At 46.6% G+C, this 22,818-nt stretch overlaps 1 protein-coding gene across 3 annotated transcripts in view; it reads right to left on the reverse strand.

Annotated features, from left to right (window-relative positions):
- Positions 1-22,818, reverse strand: part of CYFIP2 (cytoplasmic FMR1 interacting protein 2) — a 105,939-nt gene that overhangs the window by 7,364 nt on the left and 75,757 nt on the right. For all 3 annotated transcript variants that reach the window (XM_070414518.1, XM_070414516.1, XM_070414517.1), the window contains 5 exons: positions 19,358-19,501; positions 17,782-17,872; positions 16,629-16,759; positions 3,857-3,929; positions 3,296-3,390 (listed from right to left, as the gene is read on the reverse strand). In XM_070414518.1, the coding sequence (XP_070270619.1) occupies positions 3,296-3,390; positions 3,857-3,929; positions 16,629-16,759; positions 17,782-17,872; positions 19,358-19,501 (534 nt within the window). The remainder of the gene's footprint in view (positions 1-3,295; positions 3,391-3,856; positions 3,930-16,628; positions 16,760-17,781; positions 17,873-19,357; positions 19,502-22,818) is intronic.

Below are 22,818 nucleotides of genomic sequence, written 5' to 3' on the forward strand. Positions count from 1 at the left end.
GTGAATAGAGCAAGTTGTAGGAAAGGACATATACTACAATCCTATGAAAAGACATCAATAACACACAAGCCCACAGACACACACACAACTCTGTGTGGGGTGTGTGCAAAACATTTTAGAAGGTTAGAAGGATTAACGTCAGTTGTGAGAACAGATGGGCCTGACGAAGTGGATGAGTTTCCCTTTTTACTTTAAATACTTCTGTACAGTTGAATGTGTTACAATGAGCATATGTTACTCTTAAAATTTGCCACTGAATTCCCAGAATTAATTCCTCTAGCTAGAAGTCCTCTGACCACTGTAAATGATCTCTATTAATAACGTAAACTGGCTCTCCCCTGGCGTCTGCTTATTGAATCCCTGGCCAGCGGGTGGCTAGGCCAGCACATCAAGACGCATTACTGTCTGAGTGCCGAGTAAAAATAGCGGTACAGGCCTCAAAAGCCATGTGCAAAGTACGAGAGATGCTAACGTCTAAGGTCAGAGTATGGTCTCCAAATGTAGGGACAAAGCTAACGAGGGTGGCTTCTAAGACCAAGAGATTCACAGGGTACTTGTGGGATGGGCTCCCCAGGCGGTGGTCTCCCCGGAGAGCTCATTGTACAGGGAGCCTGGTGGGGAGGGGCCTGCCTGATTTCTTGATGCAAGCTCTCACCCTGGAGCCCCCAGGAAGAGGACAACCTCTCAATTAATCTGTGGAGGGAAATAAATCAGGAAACACCACTGTGGGAGCCTGTTAGGATATTGTGGGCCAGGAGTGCAGTTGTCATGACAACAACATGCTGAAAGAAGTCTCCAAATAAACCGTGAATTGGGGAAGAAGAGTTTCAAAACATTTGTTTCAAACAGGAAGGAGAGGGAACCCTGATTCAAGGGGACTCGTCTTGATTCTGTGGGCAGAGAAGGCAGCTCCTGAGCGGGGAAGGGAGCACTCAAGTTGCCACGGTGAACTAGGAATCGCTCTTACAGAATCCTGGGCCTGGGGCTTGATTCGTTCTCACAGGCAACTCTCTGCCAGGCTGGCATTTGGTTCTTCCCCTCAGAAAGGGAGTGCCCAGGACAGTGAAGATGTTCATAAATAAATACAGGATCTTGAGTCAGGAATATTCTCCTTCATAAGTTCATACAGAGAGTTCTGAATGACTAATCTCTTGTGCATTTAGTTAGTCTGAATCAATCCTCAAGGCTTGACAATTGGGGGGGGGGGATTAAAAAATTAGCAAGGGGGTTTATAAGTCTGCAGAAAGACTATGAATTCTGTCTAGCGTTATGTTATGTGACAATGCAGGGGTGAAGCTGGGACCAGGACCCCTGTCTTTTGATCTTCTGCCAGAGTGTTCCTTCCAGGACAGCACTGGGCAACAAGTCAGGTCACCTCAATGTGTCCCAGAAACCAATGCAAGTGACGCAATCATGTTAAAACCTCCTGACTTTGAATATGTAGCAGAACTGCCGTCACCAACCTAGATACGGGTGAGGCAAAGGAGGTGTATAGTTGTGAGGAAGCGAAACACAGAGTTTATTCTTGTATTACTACTTATTCATTATTGTATACTTTTCCATATGAACAACTATGAACCTCCTTTTGCCTCACCCTGTATTACATGAGCCAACCAAACCCCAGCCAGCTCAGAAGTTAATATTTAGTTAACTCTTCTTGGGCCCACAGGATGAGCACAGTTTTTGGACTCTTTCTTGAGGGCCGGCAGATTTGTAAAACTGGCATTTCCTCTCCTGCAGACTGTCTAGGCTTTTGTTTATACAATACTCAGCGTTTGACAAATTGCGATTTATATCGGTCCCCAGGAAATGGCGTTGGCCAGAGCAGGGCAGGAATCCAGCGCTCTGAGTGGAAACGCATGCCATAGCCCGGTGCGAGGGCCCGGATTCTTGTAGGATGACACCAGCTGAGGGGCAGGCACACTGCTATGTTGCCGGCCTGGGGGATTTCTCCCTAAAAGGAAATTGCTAGAGGTCTCCTCTGTTCAGCCTCCGAAGGCCGGGAAAGAAAGTGTGCGCCCTGCACAGTGTCTGAGCTCCCTGAGGGGTGACTCAAAGAGTCTGCCCACGGAACGGTTAGTCACGTTTTCAGGAGGAGGTGGGTGGCATGCAGAGGGTCTGGCGCATCAGGGTGACACCGGGGCGGATCGGCTCTGCAATTTGCCCCAAATGTTTGCTGTGCTTTTCAAGAGAAGACCCTAGAGCGTGAGTCTTCAGATACACACAGGACAGAGGACCACAGGAATGCAAGCCCAAGAGCGAGCTGAATCCTAACCCTCTGACAGTGAGCTCTGGCGACCAAAACGCACCATCTCGGCCTGGCTCCCCCTGGGGCCCTGTCTCTCTTCTTCCTGAATCCTGCCCTGGTCCAGCACATGGTTTTCTTGTCTCTCTTTCTCCCCATTTCCCTTCTGTCCTGACCTCCTGCACAGTCTGTGAGTTCTCTGAAGGCAGGGGTTCCTGTCTTACTTGCCTTCACATTCAAAGCCACTGGTAGGACTGGTTTGTAAAAATTAGTTGCCGAATTCATGCCCATTCACCTTTGATAACATTCGAGCATCTCAGAGGAGGCTGGTCTTTGATCCCCCCATCTCTGTCTCTCATCTTCTTCAGGGCTTGCCATCATTTTGACCTAGATGTGTATCATTTTCTAGGAAAAGTTTTACTTATATGGTTTTTTTGGTGTGTGTGGGGGGGGGGTTTAAAAATGTACAAGTGGCATCAAACTGTATGAGCTGTGGCGTAACAACTTGCTTTATTCATCCAGCCACGTGCTTATGATCTAGCCACACGGATGCACCCGGATCGAAGTTTCCTTTTCATGATTACATAACGAGCGCTCCGAGTTTAGATGACGTCACCTCCTTTTGTTTAGTCAACCCTGCACTGACTGACATTTAGGTTGCTTCTAGCTTTTGCTTTAATGAACAACACGGCAGTAAACACCTGGTTTCTGCAAGCGTTTCCCTGGCAAAGATGTGCAGATGTGGGCTGCTGGCTCACAGGGTGTGTGGAGTTTTAATTCTGAGAGATATCAGAGCAGAACTCTCGAACCAAACAGGGCATCATGGGTATTTGTCTGGCTTCCTTCTTTCTTGGCAGCATGGAGGACACAGGGGGTGGAAGGAAGAACTCAGGCTTGAGAGCCAGCAAATCTCACTCCAGACCTGCCCTGCCACTAACAGGCTTTATGGTTAGACAATCTCTTCCTCTCTCTGGGCCCCAGTTTCCCTATAAAAGGAGGGGCTGGACCAAATGCTCTCCCTCTAAAGCTCCTTTCGGTGAAGGATCGTACCTGAGGGGTCCCCAGCCGCTCTATCAGAGGGACCAGGTGAAGCGGGGCGTACTTGGCTTCCAGGCGTTTCATCCGGACTTCCAGACGCTCCCCCTCTGTCAAAGGAGCAGTAGGCAGAGAGTGAGATTCAGGCCACATCAGGGGGACCTGGGGAAGGGACACTCGCAGAGAATGCGGCGACCTATTTGCATTCTAAAACTTGAATGGAGCCTGTAGAACTGTTCTCCTTGTTTTTGATGAGTGTGATCAGGACTCACTATAAGGAAAAAGATTCTATTCTCTCTGTCCAGCAGTGGAATCATCTACCTCGTGGGATGATGAGAGTTCCCCATCACTCGAAGGATTCAAACCCAGGCTAGACAGCAAGAGGCTAGGGATGTTCCAGAAGGACGAAGAAACAGGCCTGGAGCACCATCCAAGACTACCATTCTGTGACCATTTCATAGCTGCCCAAAGCTTTAACCTTCTCCCTTTCTGACTGCAGATCTGGTTTATTGGGACTAAGTAAGCATAAAGTTCAAAATCAAGTTGGCTACTGAGTGGCTGTTAGTGGTTTCTTACCTTTGATGTAGACTCTCGGCAAGATATTTTGGAAGGGTGCAGCATGGAGCAAATCACAGACTTCCTCCTGAGACTGCAAACAGAGATGGAGGGAAATTTTTTAAAAATCACTTTAAACCAAGAAAAATTTTCATTCCTAAAAATTTGAGCACTGGAGTCAGCCAGACCTGAGTTCAAATCCTGCCACTTTACTTGCTAGCTGTGGGATGTTAGTCTCTCTGAGACTATTTATCTGCAAAATGAAGATGTGAATAGTATCCATTTTAATGGGCTGCTGTGAGGATTGATTGAGAGAATGCATAACTTCATAGCAAAGTCCCTGGCACACAATGAGTGTGCAGCACATTTTCATTATAATCTTATAAGGAGTTTGCTGAAGAATTCGAATGAGTGACAGTGGGATCAAGCAGAGATAATGGACCTCAGACTGTGTTTGTCTCATTGGTTGTGAGGCCTGTGGGTTCAAAGCAGCTAGCTGGGCCAAGCCTCCAACTCACTAATCTGGATGATGCTGACCTCATAAGATAAGTTGGGAAGAGATTCCCCTTTTGTATTTTCTGGGAGAGAGGGTGTAGAATCAGTATTACGTCTTCCCTAAGTGTTTGTTAGAATTCACAAGTGAAACCATCTGCATTTGAAGTTTTCTTTGCTGAAAGCTTTAAAAACAACAACAAAAAACGAGGTATAGCCCTGCTGGTTGGCTCAGTGGTTGAGCATTCACCTATGAACCAGGAGGTCATGGTTTGATTCCAAGTCAGGGCATATACCCTGGTTGTGGCCTCGATCTCCAGTAGAGGGTGTGCAGGCGGCAGCCAATCAATGTTTCTCTCTCTTTCTCCCCCTCCCTCCTTCTCTGAATAAAAAAATATTTTTAAAAAACTAGGTGTAACATTTCTTTAGTAATAGGACCATTCAGGTTATCGATATTTCTGAGTGAGTTTGGGGGTTTGTGTGTCTCAAGGACTTGCTCCTTTTATCTAAGTTTAATTTGTGGACATAGAGTTGCTTGCAGTAGACCTTTGATGTCTGTGGGATCTATAGTAATCTCCCTATTTCATTCCTGGTATTGGTAATTTGTGTCTTTTCTTTTTTCTCTCAGTCAGTCTGGCTAGAGGTTTATCAATTTCATTGATTCCCCCCCTCCCCCAAAGAACCAGCTTTTAGTTTCATTCATATTTCTCTATAGTTTTTGCTTTCAATGTTACTGATTCCTGTTCTTATCTTTATTATGTTCTTTCTTCTTGCTTTGGGTTTAATTTGCTTTTCTTTCTCTAGTTCCTTATGATAGAGGCCTAGATACTGATTTAATAACTTCTTTTTTAAGATAACATTCAGGCTACTCTTCTATACCTCTAGTAATCAATAGCTCAGAACTTCTGGAGGCAGCCCAATTCATTTTTGAGCCTAGGACATAATAGTTTCTCAATTATTTACTAAGTGAATGAATATTTCCCCCTTATGTTTCTTAGATGAGTATGTAAATGAGTATATTTATCTATATGATAATCCTCCAAATACAAGAATACTATTACATCCATTCATCTTACAAATATGTATTGAGCACTAGGCACTGTTCTAGGTTTTGCAGATATGATGTTGAACAAGTTAGACTAGATCTTTGCACTCATATGGCATTTACAGTTTAGTTCATAGAAACAGATAAACAAAGGTAAATAAATCAGGAAATTTCACATAGTGATAAGACACAACAGGGTAATAAGCTAGAGTGACTGGGGAAGGGACTACTTGAGAGAAGGTGGTTAGGTAAAAATCTTTTTTGAGGCAAACACATTTAAATAAAGAATGGAATGAAGTGAGGGAGCAAGCTATGTAGGTATGAGGTAAGAGCATTCCAGTGCAAAGGGCCTGGGGCAGAAAGTCAACTGGAGTAAAGTGATACAGGAATCATAGTCCAGTCTGAGGCCCTGATGGTAGGGAGGGACCAGTTCATGTGTGGCCTCATAGGCATGGTATGAAGCCTGGATTTTATTTGAAGGGCAATGAGGAACTGCTGAAGTATCCAAGCAGATACCCCACTGCCAAATTTTTTTATCTTTCTTGTTTGCTTCCAAAATTTTAGTTGCTCCTAGATATGTCTTGTTACTAGAAAAGTTGCCCGTTGTATGAACTCTCCACTTTCTGTTTTGTTAATGTGGGTGAAATTGATCTTGGGAGACATTTAGGAGATGGGAAAAGAGGCAATGTTGCTGACTTATCCATTTTACATGATGAGCTTCCACTTCAGATTTCTTTGGGGGAGACGAGAGTGTTCCATTTACCCCTCTCCTCCCCACCACCACGCTGAGTTTGCAAACTTCAGGACTCCAAAGGTTCCTGGGGAGGATGCTTCATGCTGGCATGCCTCCTGTGTGTTCTCCACCTGGCAATGCCATTTGTTAACAAAGGTGAGGAAAGACACAAGGATGTGGTGTCCTGGTAAAGGTGGGAAAACATTCGCCAAGGAGCTCCCAGAGGAGGCGTTACGTGGCCATTTGCATAGTGAGGTGGCTGCATACTCTGCAACACCTTCTTGGGAGGTATTTGTTCGGTATTTGTTTGCTGAGGCCATAGCGATGATAAAAATGTCTAGTTCAGCCCTAGGTGGTTTGGCTCAGTGGATAGAGCGTCAGCCTGCGGAATGAAGGGTCCCAGGTTTGATTCCAGTCAGAGGCACATGCCTGGGTTGTGGGCTCGATCCCCAGCGGGGGGCGTACAGGAGGCAGACAATCGATGATTCTCTCTCATCATTGATGTTTCTTTCTCTCTCTCCCTCTCCCTTCCTCTCTGAAATCAATAATCTATTTCTATATATCTATATCTCTATATCTCTATCTATCTATCTATCTATCTATCTATCTATCTATAATATCTAGTTCAGTGTGGAGCACACACAGGCCTGCGTCAGGGATCCAAACAAACTTCCACTGTTGGTGCCAATGCTAATGGCTGACCTCCCTCTTGTCCAATCTCAGTCTGAAAGGATCCACACTTGGCCTTCAACTCTGCCCAGGAACCCACCCAGCCACTGGCCTGTGAAGTCCACTGAGAGTGTGTAGAATCAATATTACTGCTGCACTAGAGGTATAATGTAAATATATTATCGCTGGTTACAAGAGAAAACAACAGAAATTATAAGTAGAATAATGAAATATTGAGAGGAAGAGTGAGAAGAGATGTAAATGAGCTAAAATCTCATCTTTCCAAATAGGGGAGTCTCTAAGTATTGTCTAAAGTGGCTAAGGAAGAAACAGGGGTCATCCTCATATTATTAGGCATCACGGAGATAACTAGAAGAACTTGAATCAGGAATGATGAGAACAGATTGCCTGGCGAGTGGGATGCAGGTGGGGAGAGGTGCAGTCGAGCCAAGAAGGATGCTTTGCATCATGAGCTTATCTATATTTTTTAATTTGTTTTCAGGTGCAATTAAGAACAATTTAATGGAACAAAATGAAGAAGCTGGATACCAGGGGTCCTCAAACTTTTTAAACAGGGGGCCAGTTCACTGTCCCTCAGACCGTTGGAGGGCCGGACTATAGTTTAAAAAAAAACTATGAACAAATTCCTATGCACACTACACATATCTTATTTTGAAGTAAAAAAACAAAACGGGAACAAATACAATATTTGTATTTGCATGTGGCCCGCGGGCCATAGTTTGAGGACCCTGGATTAAACAGTGTCTCAGGGTCCTTCCCTAGAACCAAGAGTCTGTAACAACATAATCACCTGTTCTCCAGGGAATGAGAGGAAATGAGTATTTACTGAGCACCGTGTGCCAGGTGCTTTGTACCCACTATCTGCCCTACACCCCAGAACATCCTGGGAGGCAGCTCTTACCATCCCATCCTATGGGCGAGGACATGGAGGCTCTCAGGAAGGTGATAAAGAAGCAGTGGGGTGGACACTGAGACCCAGTGCCCCCTCACTTCCACACCCACTGCTTTTCCACAGCAGCCCATGCAGCCAAAGCCTTGGGACACCTGAAATATGCCCCCTGGCCCCATTTTACATACATATGCTGAAAAAAAATAAAATTATAAAAAACAGAAACAGGAGAAAATTACTTAAAATCTCACCACCTGAGAAACTTTTTAGCCTCACTCATATCTGATTAGGATTACATCCTTTGTTGCTTTATTTGCTGGGTTTCTGGTCATAGCTACTAACATTCTTTAAACTTGAACATACTGTAATATGTATATGCAGCTTGAAGAATGAAATGAATCTTGAGCCATCTTCCAGAAAAAAGAAATAGGAAGTTACTGATACCTGTGTTCTCCACCCTCCAAAGGGAGCCTCTATCCTGAATTTGTGTAAGTAGTTTCTTTGCAGGCAGCAAATTTTGGAAGATCTGCTGGTGTGATTCCAAGGTAAGGTACAGGACCACTCATGTGGTCAAATTTATACCCATAAATTTATACCTATAAATTCCTCCAAACCAACCTTCTCCCCTCACTCTTACCACTCCACAAAGCCTTATTCAAATTTCACCTTCTGAGAGTCTTCCAAGCCCTTCCAGTCTACAGTTTTCTTTTTAAAAACTGATCAGCCCAGCTAGTATGGCTCAGTGGTTGAGCGTCCACCTATGAACCAGGAGGTCAGGGTTTGATTCCTGGTCAGGGCACATGCCCAGGTGGTGGGCTCGATACCCTTGCCTTCTCCTTTGGTTCTTGATGCCTTTTTGGTCTTCTGTGTGATGGTCTTTAGACTTAGAGATACCATTTCTTTAATTGGGAGGCACTGCGTATTTATCTATACTGATAATAGAGGAATAATATGCAAATTGTCTGGGATGCTGTCACAGTAACAGTAACAACCAAACAGCATGCTGTGTGGGGTGACCAGGCCAGCAGGGGGGTTAGTGAGGGATGACCAAACTACTGAACAGCAGGCTGCGTGAAGTGACCAGGCGTGCAGGGGAGGGGGGCAGTTAGAGGCAACCAGGCAAGGAGGGGGAAGGGGGGGCAGTGAGGGGTGATCAGGCAGGCAGGCAGGTGAGCAGTTAGGAGCCAGCGGTCCCGGATTGTGAGAGGGATGTCCGACTGCCTAAACTGGCAGTAAGGGATGTCAGTTTAGGCAGTCATACATCCCCTGAGGGGTCCCAGATTGGAGAGGGTGCAGGCTGGGCTGAGGGGAACCCCCCCCCCCCCCTGCACAAATTTCGTGCACCAGGCCTCTAGTTAGGATATAAGTAAAGACAGTAGTGCTTCTTATTAAATGAAGAAATGGGTGACAGGGGGGAGCTGAGACCTCCCAGGACTGTCTGGCTTGATCTGTAAGTGGCCACGGGCCTACAGGACAATCATCTTTCCTAAAACCAACCTTACCTTTTTCTCCCTCAAGTTTGTGTTATGAAAAATGTTAAAGAAACAAAATACTTGAAAGAACAATGAACATCCTTATACCCTTGATGCAGCATCACTGTGAACATTTTGCTACATCTGCTTTGACTATATGTTTTACTGAATCACTTGAACATAAGTTAAAGCTATTGCATTACTCGGCGTTAAATACTTCAGCACGCAACTCCTAAAAACAAGGACATCCTCAGTACTATGATCACAACGCTAAAAAAAATCCTTAGCCCTGGCCAGGTATCTCAGTTGGTTAAAGCATCGTCCGGTACACCAAGGTTGCCTGTTTTCCCGGCCAGGGCATATACAAGAAGCAACGTCCCACCCCGGCCCCTCTAAATTAATCAATCAATAAAAAAATTTAAAAATTCTTAATGTCATATAATATGCAGTCAATACCAAAATTTGCTCAGTTCTTAAAAAATTTCTTCTATAGTTTTTCTTGTTTTTAACTGGGATCCAACCACGATGAGTTTCCTGAAGTTTCTGCACCTACCGAGCGCCACAGTGATGCTTATTATTCCTGTTGCCTAGGACAACACTCATGTATTATGTTACGAGAGAGGTGATCGTTAGATGATTAATAAGGATCAAGCTCGAATGTAAAATTGCTCTTTGCCAACAGTGCAAGTCAAAGCCAAAAGGTTTTTGGTCAGAATGCAAAAAATATTTTATTGGTAAGGAACCCACATCAAAATTCTTCAAGGGATGAGTGTTTTTATTTTGGCACTGCTTTCAGCCTTAGAAATGTCCTTTTCTGTTTCACTTAATTTAAAACTGATAGACCATCAAATACCACAAAAACCTCATGTTCCCAATGTAGCCCACGAGGTTAACGGGGGACTGCTTTCTCTCGGCTGAAGGATACCATGAAAATTCAAAACGCATATTTAAAAAAAACGGGGTCACTGTGATCCCAGGCATGCCGGGCTCATGTAGAACAATAGCCTCTCCAAAAACACCGCACCATTTTAGCAGATTTCCTAAAGGTGGTCATCAGAGCAATCTCGGAACAATATTTTCTTAAATAACAGTTTGCTCTGGGTTTTGAGGCCACAGAAAGACACATAACACTAACATGAATGTCGTATGTTTTTATCTTTGTCAAGTGAGTGAGGAGCAATGAGCTGGCAAACTGGAGGTCGAGCCCCCACAGGAATCCCCTGCGGTTTTCTGGCTCAGAAAGGCAGGGAGGGGATGGGGCCTGACCAGAGAGCCCAGCGGTCTGGTTTAAACATTCCCTTATATGGATGCACATAGATGGTCAGTGTCTGTGCTTCCCGCATACTGATGCTAAGCCCCAAGGATACAGGGCCTGTGGAGCAGGCAAGAAATTAGGCTTCCCACATCCACATGACCCTCCTTGGTACAGAACATACCAGCTGTAGCTTGCGGCCCCTCATCTGGGGCTGCGGGTACAGGGGGAAGCTGAGGGGCGGACCTTGCGCTCCTGCTCCAGGGGCCCCTCCCTTCAGGAGCCAGCTCTCTGTAGCCCCGGCTAAATAAATCAGTCATTTAATCTGATCTGGTTCTGTGTGTGGTCTTCCCCACCAATCTGAGCCTCACCTGCATTAATGCTCCATATTGTGATGTCTCACCTCCACCCCTTCCCCCACCCCAAACTGTCAAGAGGAAAAAGAATTATTATTCTGGATCAGATTCATGTGTGGTCAACTGGCAAAGCTCTACAACCAAGAAACTGGCCTAGAAAGTAACTCTCTTCCCACCCCACCCCCAACAATGCATGTCCATGTCTGCTAAGGTGGGCATTTCCCAAAGGGTGCGAATTGGGGTACAGGGAAAGGGCATTTCATAACAGTGAGCACACAGTGAGGAGGTTACTGCCTTCCCAGTTTCCTGTCCATCGTTCTGACAACTTTAATGAGAAAGTCTCCATTTGCAGCCTTTCCTAAGAGCAACCCAATTACCTCTTGAACATGTGCTAAGCTCTGTTTTTAACACAGAGAGGGAGCAGGCTTCTGGTGCAGAGGCCCGAGCTGGAAGGACACAGCCTTGCCTTATTCTGATTGAATTTATTATTCTGGTTGCTTTCTAAGGGTGATAAGAGATGATTAGTTTTTAATGGAGGTGATGTAAAGTGTTCCTTGAAAATAAGTTGAAGTTACGAAGTAAGCGAACTGAAATAAAACTATCATGGAAGGAAAGGGCGTGTGGTCTGCAGGTACAGCAAGAACTGGGACAAGCACACAGCAATGACTGAGCTCTGGAAACAGCCGTTCAAGGAGACCCCTCCCCGGTCAGGGGCTCCCCCTCCGGGCTGCACGTCTCCGCTTGGTGAAGATCACTTTTATGACTACACAGAGTAAAAACACATACATGAGGGAAATTTATATGCTGAGACATGAGAGCGTCTGGAAGGCGTCCTCCGGACTGTGAGCAATGGCTCTGGCAGCGTGGCAATGTGGCTTTTGTGTTCTTCTTTCTGCTCCTCTGGGTGTCCTAGCAGTGAATTTATTTCAGTTATGCAACAAGTAAACCAAATTAAAGGGACTATAAAGTGGGAGCAGGAGATAAAGGAACCAGATGTGAAGCTGGAATTAAGACAAACATAAAAAGTAAAACCCCAAACCCACACAGCAGTCTGCACAGTGCGGCGGATCGCTTCTCTGTCCCTGCGTGCCAGCCGGAAGGCTCCTGGTTCTCGCCCCACTCCCGCTCTAGCTGAACCCTGGGAAGGGCGTCTCCCTCTCAGGGCCTCAGTTTCCATCCCGTGAAATGGGGGATGGCACTGGATCGGTGGTTCTCGGTAGGGGGAGGTTTTGTCCTCCAAAGGAATATCAGGCAGTGCCTGGAAACCTTTTCAGTGTCACACTGGGGAGGGTGCTACTGGCACCTACTGGGTAGGCCCCAGAGATGCTGCCCACGATCCTACAGTGCACAGGACAGGCCTCTACAACAAAGGATTCTCTGTCCAAAATGTCAGGGGTGCCGAGGCAGAGACATCTACTGTGGACGGTCTTGATGGTTTCCCCAGATCTGACCTACATTCGATTCTGTGAGTTTGGGCCCAGCGTTTCCTCACCTCCTGTAAGAGAAGCAAAGCTCTCACGGCCCACCAGACTGTGGCTGTGGCCCACTCAACTAGGAGGGGGAGAGAAGAAATAAACAACAGGGTCAAAGGCAGGATACAGTCTCAAGTCCTCAGCGGGAGGCCCGGCAGTAAAAGGCAGATGTGGACTGAGGCCTCCCTTCCTCACGTGAATGAACAGGGCCCCCTCCTGGTGTGTGTCGGCATAGCAAGCAGTGGGTTGATGGGCGGAAAACCACACAATATTTGAATAAAAACATGGTGTCGGTGGGATATTTCCCTAATGACCACCTTATGACTTCTCGGGATAAAAGAGGAAATCCTAATCAATCGTAGCAGAATTTCCTTGAAAAACATAACAGACTTGTAAACAGTTACTTAAGAAATGCTGACTCATTTTAGATTAGACTCAATATGGAAGAGCCTGCCACAGCCAGACCCTTTGTGGACGCTGGATAAATGACAGGTGCAGCACGACCATGCAGAGTGGGGAGGAGAGGTCTTTTCAATCAGTGGTGCTGGGCCAACTTGGCAAGAAATGTGATTGGATTCCTACCTCCCAGGAAACATAAGCATCCCGTCCAGATACATAACACACTTAAAGGCCTGTTACGTCTTAAAAGGCTAAACTCTAAACTTTTAGAAGATAACTTAACTTCATGACTTTACAGTAAGGAAGACTTTTTAAATAAGTCAATGAGCACCAGCCATACAGGAAAAATAAAATAAAATAAAATACACTACACCTTAGGAACTTCTGTTCATCAAAAGACAAGCTGCAGGAATATATTTGCAATACATATACCCACAATATATAAATAACAGCCACAAATCAATAAGAAAAAGGTAACTCAATAAGAAATAGGTGAAGACATTGAACAGCATTTCACAAAGAGGCTGTCCAAATGGCAATACCATATGGAAAGAGACTCAGGCTCATTGGTCATCAGGGAAATAAAAACCATAATGAGATATCATGACACATCTACCAGAATGCTTATGAATGTTGAAAAGAGACAAAGTGTTCAGGAGGATCAAAGAATTAAAACTCCAATACCTCGCTGAATGGGAAAATAAATGGGTACAACCATTTTGTAAAACTGCTTGGCAGTCCTCTACTGAAGCTAAACATGTGTCCACACATGGACTCAGCCATTGTACTGCCATGTATTTACCTGATACAGATGAGAGCGTATACTCACCAAAAGAAATGTACAAGGATATTCAGACAGCTCTTTTCATAACGTTATCCAACTGCAAATCATTCAAATGTCCACCCCAAGTAAAATGGACAATTCAATTAATCTATGCAGTGAGAATACTGCATATTCTGTATATTACTGGATGTATAGTGGACCTTAATTAAAAGCACCAAGAAAACAAACACCCCACTCCATAGGTGTATGGGGTTCTGTACTAATAATGCACCCTGAATATTAAGAAAATTTACAAGCACCCAAGTTATAGAAGAAAATATACCTTTGTCTAAGTAATCACTTTTCAATTTATATTCTCTCTACCTGAAAAGTAATGAGATACTAATAAACTGTTAAAAACAAAAAGGCAAGCCACAGAATGAGAAGGTGCTTGCAGAAAGAACTGCAAGTCTGTTAGAAAAAGACAGATGACACCAAAGAAAAATGGGCAAGACTTCTCACTTTGTACTTTTCAGTATCTTTCCAGGTTTTCTAAACTATTATATACACTTCTACCTTTTTATATTTACTTTCGGTTCAATAATACTACACGAATATACTTTCCGTGTAAAATATCAGACACTCCAGATAAAAGTAAAGTCCCTATTGACCTTTAATCCTGGTTCCCTCCAATACATAGAGAAAATGACTAAATTATTATGCTTTTTTTCCCTAGTTTTTTTTTTTTAATGCAGTATTCTTTCGTGGGTTTTAATGTTTTGTTTATTTTATACGTATGGCATCATACTGATGTGTGTCTTGTCCTGAGACTAGCTTTTTCCCCACTCAATATTATGACTTTTACCATGTTTTCTGCTGGTATGTACAAAGTTACTGTAGTTATTACCTTATTCTCTTTAAAAAAAGAATTTTTTTAATTGATTTCAGAGAGGTAGGGAGAGAAACATCAATGATGAGAATCATTGATTGGCTGCCTCCTGCACACCCCACAGTAGGGATTGAGCCTGCAACCTGGCCATGTGCCCTGACCGGGAATCGAACCATGACTTCCTGGTTCATAGGCCAACGCTCAACCACTGAGCCAATCAGCCGAGCTGGTACCTTATTCTTTTTCATGACTTCAGAGTCCTCCATAGCATAGATGCTCCACAGTTTACATAGCCCTGCCCGCTGGATGGCCATTGAGTCGCACTCCTTCCTCCTTGCCACCCCCCTCCTTATTTTTGCTCCTAGTCCCCCTGTTTAATGAGAACAATTGATATGTTATTTAAATGTGTATGTAATTCCAGCTTCATAAAGTAAAAAACTCCAGAAAGCTCACGCCTCATTCTAACCTCAGAAAGTACCATGGCTTTGGGGATTTCCCCAGTTATCTATGTAGAAAGCGGAGCGCACAGCTTTGGGGAGCCCTGACCTTCGCTATGTGCCTGCCCCCATCCCCCAGGACTGGGAATGGTGCTAAAAACCTATAACTTTGTTTTTCTACCTCAGCTGCTGATGTGCTGTGCGACCTTGGGCGAGTGGCTCCCCTCCCTGGTTCCTCACTTCCCCACTTATGAATGGGGGGCGGGGTTGGAACATATACTCTATTGGGGTCTCTCTCCGCTCTGAGGAGTGTCCTGTTATCTTCAGTGATACATGCAAGTGACCACCAAGGCAGGGATGCCTGAGAAAAATTTCCCCTTTCCTTGTAGCCCCGTCCATAGTCTGCCTCTCGGGGTCTGTCAGAAGAAGTGTAATTGATGCTCAGGAGGTGCGCTCAGGAGACACCCAGGACCTGAGGCTTCAGGCACCCGCCCTTCCCCCTCCCCCTCCCTCCTCTCCCCCCAGGTCCCCTGCAGCATCTCCTCATCTTCCTGAGGCCTTGAGCAGAGCAGTGCTTCCTACTTATCTCATCCCCACGACTGCTGAAGGCTAAGTTGCCATGGCAACCCAGGCCCACTGAACCATGTTATAAACCTGTTTCTATAAAGAGGAACACTTAGCTGTCTGAAGAGTCCTTCTAAAGGGGAGCAGAGAGGCAATTACTCATGGAGGAAGAGCAAACCTGCATATTTCAGACCTTCCAGTGCATACATGTCCCTCCTGTGGAGATGGGACCCTGAGGCGTGGACCGGGCCGGCTTACAGACAACCGGAAGCAAGAACCTTCCTGGGCTCTTCTTCTGAGCTCTTGCTATCACGGCCTCCTTCATCTCTCTCTACCTTTGTTCCCCTCCTTCCTAATTCCTTCCTTTTCCCTCCCTTCTCCATGTGCCTGCCTGCAAGGTGACCCCTGGGATGGACAACTGCAAAAGCCTCGTCCTTGACTCACCTTCCCGCCAGTCCTTCTCCGAATGGCCAAAGGGGCCTTTAAAGAAAGTCCATCGAACCCCCTCACTCTCCATCTCACAAGGGGATGGCCAGGGACTGCGGCCACCTGCTTCTCCCCCCTCAGCCCCGACCTTATCCCCTTACCCTCTGCAGTCCAGTTCACTATGGGCTGCTTTTTCTTAAAGACATTCAAGTCTCATCCTCTCCCGACATCCATCACTCTCTGTGTGTCCTAGTTCCCTGTTGAGTGCTTCACAGCACATGCACCATCTGCATTCACAAACTCTGCTTATTTACTTCTTCCACCGCCTCCCTCTCCAGAATAAAAATAGTAATAATCTGTCTCCCTTGTTCCTGGCCATTTATCTTCCACCCAGACCTGCACCTGGCCAGGTGCAGGCTATCAACACCCTCACTCACTTACCCTCAGCGCCACAGCAGGCTCTCGGTTCTATGTCCCCATTAAACCCTGCACTAGTCCCTCATGGCACTGACTGTCACTGTGACCACATCACTTCTGGGTAAATACTGCTCAGTATGGGTCTCCTCGTGATTGTCCAGGACACGAGGCAGGGATTGGTTACTGCTATGTCCAGGAGGGCAGCGCCTGTCCTACGGCAGCCAAGGAGTCATTATTTGTTTAATGAGTGATGGGAAAATTAAGACTCCCAGATGGCCAAGGTCCAGCCGCTATTGAAGGTGGGCGGGATGGGACCCTTGTTCTTCTCTAGCACTCGGGTGGTCAAGCTCTCTGACACAGAAAGGTGGGGTGCAGGCCCCACCGGAAGAGCGAGGATCTTGCTGCAGGCCCTGGTCAGGTGCAGTGGGGCCTCAGGAGTCTGACAGGGGGCGGGTTCCTCCCAGCCTGGGACGCTCCCCTCTGGGCTCAGGACTCACCAGGGCTTGCTCTATAAGCAGGCAGAACAGGATGGCGTTGCCCACTTCCCTCAGGCTCTGGAACACGTCTGTTTTGAGCTCTGCGTACTCAATGATGTCCTTCAGCTGGTGGTGGAAGAACTCCAGGATCCCTGGGGGTACAGAGAGGCCGTCAGCGGGGAAGTAACACAGCTCAGCTGGGTTCATGGGACCTGTCAACTGAGCAGCAGCCCCAGACCTGACTTGGACAGCCAAAAGCCAAACCTGCGGGCCCTGGGGTAAGGCTTCCTTCAGGCTCAGTACTAGAGGAAGACCAGGAGGCGGGTTCCAATCTTTTATGGAACAAAACACACACACACACACACACACACACACACACACACAGTGAGCAGCCCTGGGTCTTTCCTAGTCCCTCCAAAAACTTACCTGAATTCTTAATAATGACAGGCATTAATATTTATTTAGCAGTGCTAGATGCTGTGCTAAGGACTTTATCTGCAATCCCTCATTTGATACTCATAACAACACTATGAATCAGGCAGTATTACTCTCATTTTCAGATGAGGCTCAGAGAGGGTAAGTGGCATGCTCAGAGTCACACAGCTTAGTACATGGGGCAGCTGAGACTGAACACCAGAGTTTTCGGCCCCAGCTCTTTCCTGTTCTAAATCACACTGACCCAGCAGACCATCTTTCTGGATGCCCCAAGCCCCCAATTCAGTCTCTACTCCACTGACTATGAGGGAAGAATCACTTCTCTGCCCAGATGTCAAATGGCGAAAACTCCTGTTTCCGGACTCACTTTAGAAATGCCACCTGGGGCCGATGGAGGTTGGAATCCTAGAGATGCTAAGCTAAAGAAAACCTTTATGAGTAAACCTTGCTCTCCCGTTTGCATCCTCGTACAGCTTCCCAGCAGGCCTGTGAGGGAGGCCCAGCCGCCATCATTTGCCTTCGCTGATGGAAGAATACTACCCTCAGAGGGATAAAAAATGGTTGGAGGCTAGCTTCTAGCTAGTGGCAGAGGAAGGATGCAAACCCAGAGCTCTGCCAGCGTGTGGGCATATTAGAGAAGCAGACCCTCCAAGGCAGGTGGCCGGAGTCCCTTCCCACCACGGGAGGGGTCTGCATTATTTTCCTCTCACCACCCCTGCCCCAGTTCCCCATCACCCACCTGGGGAGCCATACTCATGCCGGGGCAAGCGGCATATCTTGGGCATCACTTCGATCAGTGTTTTCACATACTGGAGAATGGTCCCCTGGAGCTAAGAAAACAAGAGCACAAAATGAAATAATCCACCGATGCTGCTCAGGTGCATCTCTAGGCTGAACGCTGGGTGTACGGGGGTTCTGCTGAAACCTGTGGGTAAGTGCGATGCTGAATGTGTCCCTAAATTCACGCGTTGAAACCCTAATTCCCATGTGATGGTATTTGGAGATGAGGCCTTCCAGAGGTAATTAATCATGAGGGTGGGGCCCTCACAATGGGATTAGTGTCCTTATAAGAAGAGACAGGAGAGAGATGATGTCTCTCTGTCATGAGAGGATGCAGCCAAAAGGCAGTGAACTAGGAGAAAGGCTCTCACCAGAACCTGACCATGATTGCCCTGATCTTGGACCTCCAGCCGCTAGAACTGTGAGAAATAAGCATGCTGTTTAAGCCACCCAGTCTGTGGTATGTTTGTTACAGCAGCCTGAGCTGGCTGAGACAATAGGCTCTGTTCCCTGATAAGACAGGGCAGGTTCTCCCCTAACGATGGGCAGTATCCCCGGCGCCCTTTCTAAGGGAAAATGGGCCTTTATAAGACAGAAGAGGGAGCTTTCTCATTAGCCCCTTGGGCTTATAGACTTTAAGGAGGGCAGTTTCTAAGCATGCTGTCCTTCCTGGAGTAGGGGGCTTACATGGGACCCAGACTAACAGCTGAAATGAAATGGGGCCAGGGAACTGTGGATACTGGACAGTCTCTTCTTCAAGCAGGGAAAACCCATAGCACATTTATCCCTCGTGTTCAAGGCAGACTTCTTTAATCAATTCACATTTTCTGGACTGAGCGTCACAGTTCATAATCCATGGCTCCACAAAGCTGCTACCAGAGAACTAGAGTTAGCCAGTGAATCCTGCTTGCCACGCCCGACATGGTTATACATTACTTTTTTATTTCTCTTTCATCAGTTCAAATTTTCGGGAAAATCTTGTTTCACCCTTGCTTTAACAGTGTTCCGGGGAATTAAATGAAGGTTCAGATGACCATACATGGGGCAGAGACAGAATGGTGATAAAGGGATTGGCTTGAGGCCAGTGCCGTATTGGTAGTAGAATTTAGCAAGAAATCCCAAGGGGAAGAAGCATGGTGACTGATTAGAGATGTCTGCTAGGAGCATGGGAGGCGAAAATGGTAGCATCCGTGCCATAGGTATACCATGCAGAAATCAGACAATATGGCACAGGAGGGGACTACGAGCAATCATTACTAGACCCTGAAGGTCAACGTCAGGATTGCTGAGTTCAGTCATGAAGCACAGGGAGTAAGCTCAGGGTCAGACAATGAGAGGCATAGGCACAAGTCAGAAGGACCACAGAAATGTAACAGAACAACAGGTAAGAGGAACCAAGGGGTAAGGGGAAAGGTCTCTACCTACAGACACAGCTGAAGTGTCTTGATTTCAGATATGGGTAAAAGGTGACAGCAGATCTTGTTCCTATCCACCCCGCTGGGGCACATCCCAGGCCTCGTGTGGCCCGTCCTTACCAAGCTCTTGACGATCTTCAGCAGCTCCTCCATGACCACGGCGATGCCCTGGTAGCCCAGGAGTCTGCAGATGGTCTTGAAGTGAGGGGGCCCCACGAAGTTCCTGTAGGAGCTGTAGATGTGGCTGTAGGCGATGTTGAGAGGCTGGAAAAGAGAGGATGTGCAAGGTGAGCGGGTGAGCACGGAATGGACGCCGGCCTGCGTCCTATCCAGGTGGGAGATGTATCGCTGACAGAAAGGACGTCACCCGTTGCTCTCACTGGGGCGCCCCGGGGAATATGTTTGCAAGATGCTGGCCATGGAGAGAGGTGTGGTCAGTGGCCACAGGATGGAGCAAAGGCCACTAGATGGAGCAGGGATTCCCCAGGGAAAGAGGAGAAAGAACTTCCAGACGAGTATCTTTTTTACAAAGACTCCTGCTACCCCAACTGTCCACACACACACACACACCAGGAGTTTTACAAACCAAGCTATGGGGTAGGGGTTAAAATGACTACTTTCTTTTACTAGAGACATTTTTGGTACTAGAAGCTGGCTGGAAGAACCCTGTGAAAACACAATAGGAGGCTAACACTGGCTTCTTTCTTCTACTTTAGTTGTCTCCGTCTATGACAGGGTGGGGTCTTGGGAAGGAACGGGCCTGGGCATCAGGAGACCTCTGCTGAGTGCCTGGGAAAATCAGTTTCCTCATCTATGAAATGAGGGGCTGGACCAAACCAGGGCTTTCCTAACTTTCTGAGTAGCCATCCAAAGGAAAGATGCCATAGGAACTAACATGTGAAACAGGCAAAAGCAGAGTTGCTCTGTTTGGGTGTTGGTGGGGGCCTTAGGGCCCCGGCCACTGACTGGCCACCTCCATATCCTCGGAACCCCCACGACACCTTTGGTGAATAGGGGGATCTCTGTCTGAGAATATATGGCCAAAATATAGGTCCCTCAATTGCTCTCCTGTCGTTACCAGAGTTGTCACTGACTTTGTTTCGAAATGCTGCCACTTACAGAGCACCTCACGCCAGGCTCCATGAAGCCTTCCACGTGCATTCTCATTTAACCCACACCACAAACATATGGACATGGCCAATCCTTAGTCCCATTTCACAGAAGGGAACTGAGGCTCAGGGTGGTAAGTAGCTTGCCCAAGGTCACACAGTTCACAGGTAACTGAGCCCTGACCTGCACCCAGGTAGGTCAGATTCCAAAACCCATGTTCCTAGTCTCTAGTTTCAATGGTGGACTTTGGAACTGAATTCTATTATAAGCCATACCCATTTTTTAGATAAGGCCTCACTCCAAAGCTTAGGTCTGAGTGTAGTTTTCTTGCCTGGAATTATAAAAATCTTGAACACAAACCATGCATATACGAGACCACACCTGATAGTCTACTAGCTGAAATTCTCTAGTAGTTGGCTAATGAGAAGTCCTACATGAATGAACCAGGAACTGTAATGATGCGTTTGGAGGACTGCAAGGGTCTCAACTCCCTCCGGAGCCATGGCGGGAAGATTTAATTATGTTTAGTCTAGGTTTGGGGTTAGGTATGTTTTAGTGGAGATGAACTCTTCTAAACTTTACAAACTACACATCACGATCATAGTGCCCTCTACTATCAAGGACACATGAACACAACTGGGAAACCCACTGGCAGCGAGGATTCGTGAGGAAGCAGAACACCCACGCATCCAGCAGGTTGAATGACAGTTCGTTTGGGAAGCTAATGCCTACATGTGGGAGGCTCAGCAAGTGACAAAGAGCAGCTCCACACTCCATTCAGATGTGCTGTCACAGAAAACTCTGCCTGAACCTGGCGGGTGGATAGCTTGTATGTGGTTCCTAAGGATTTCTAAGTATTAAGGGGCACAAATCGTTTATGTAGGGCGGGAACTCTAACTGACTTAACGCATGATGTTCACTAAAGTCGATGTTCAGCAAATCCTGGAAGTATATGAATTGTTGAGTTTGATTCAGTCAATCATGGGGGCCATTTACTGTGTGAGTAAAACAGGCCACCCAGTCTAACTGAGCTGGGTGCAGGGTGGGGTGAGTGAGGCACTAGAGCACAAAACGTTAGGAAGGGCCCTCTCCCTCGATGAGTGTATCCCAGTTCTGGCTCTGTTCTCAGAGCCTCATTCTGTATTCTCCTGCTTCCGAGGCTAGGGATGAGGAGTATATAGCAAACCCCAAACCAACATGGCTTACCTCTGGTAGGGGAAGAAGACTGAGTAGAAAGAGGCATGAGAGAACTCTCTAGGCGATGGAAATACCCTACATGTTGCATTGGTTGTTGACTACACAGATGTATATACATACATTTGTCAAATCTCTTGAAACTACATGTACTCTTATGATTGTGCATTTACTAGTATGGACAAGAAGTTGGTATTTGCAACTTCTTATATTGAAATCCTAACCCCTATGTTTGGGACTTTTGGGAGGTCATTAAGTCATGAGGGTGGAGCCTTCATAAATGGGATTAGTGCCCTTGTAAGAAGAGACGCCAGAGCTTCCCTCCCCTCCCCCGCATCCCCATGATGTGAGATACAATGAGAACAAGGCCATCTGCAAACCAGGAAGCAGGCTTTCACCAGATACCAGATCCACTGGCACCTTGATCTTGGACTTCCCAGCCTTGAGGTAATAAAGAAATTTTAAGCCACTCAGTTGATGATAATCTTGTTATAGGAGCCGGAACTAAGTGCATTTTACTATATACGATTATGTGTCCATATAAAAGTAAATAAAAAAATCCACTGGGCTACATCATGGCCTAATTTACTTCACAACATTTGTTTTCAAAGATTAAAAAACTACAACCTTAATTTAATTTCCTCCGGAAGAGGGCTGCAGCTCGAGCCTGCACAGGCACGAGGGAATGGTGACCTGGCTCTGCTCATGGCCCCAAGGGGCACTTGAGAAGGTGCATGGGCTGCCATAACTCCCTTCCATTCCTCCCCACACACACCACACACTCTGGGCCTCGCCTCTGAACCCAGTAAAGCTCTGAGCACTTTTCCTTCATCCCCTTTCAAATCCTATATAATAAAAGGGTAATATGCAAATCGACCGAATAGCAGAACAATGAGTTGCTATGACAAGCACTGACCACCAATGGGCAGACGCTCAATGCAGGAGATGCCCCTTGGTGGTCAGTGCGCTCCCACAGGAAGAGCGCCATTCAGCCAGAAGCTGGCTCATGGTTAGCGAGTGCAGCTACGGTGGCAGGAGCCTCTCCTGCCTCTTCTGCAGCCAGACATCCCCCGAGGGCTCCCAGACTGCGAGAGGGCACAGGCCGGGCTGAGGGACCCCCCATCCCCACCCCGAGTGCACGAATTTTGTGCACCAGGCCTCTAGTATCCTATAAAAGGCATTTCTGAGCAGCAGGGTGATTTCCAATGGCTATCCCTGGAGGAGGCAAAAAACAATCAGCTGTTTTATTTCTTCTGTCTGATTCTATGACTTCTTTT

The sequence above is a fragment of the Myotis yumanensis genome, unplaced genomic scaffold (assembly GCF_028538775.1).
Source record: "Myotis yumanensis isolate MYYU_CA2020_CCGP unplaced genomic scaffold, mMyoYum1.0.hap1 SCAF_5, whole genome shotgun sequence".
Lineage (NCBI taxonomy): Eukaryota > Metazoa > Chordata > Mammalia > Chiroptera > Vespertilionidae > Myotis > Myotis yumanensis.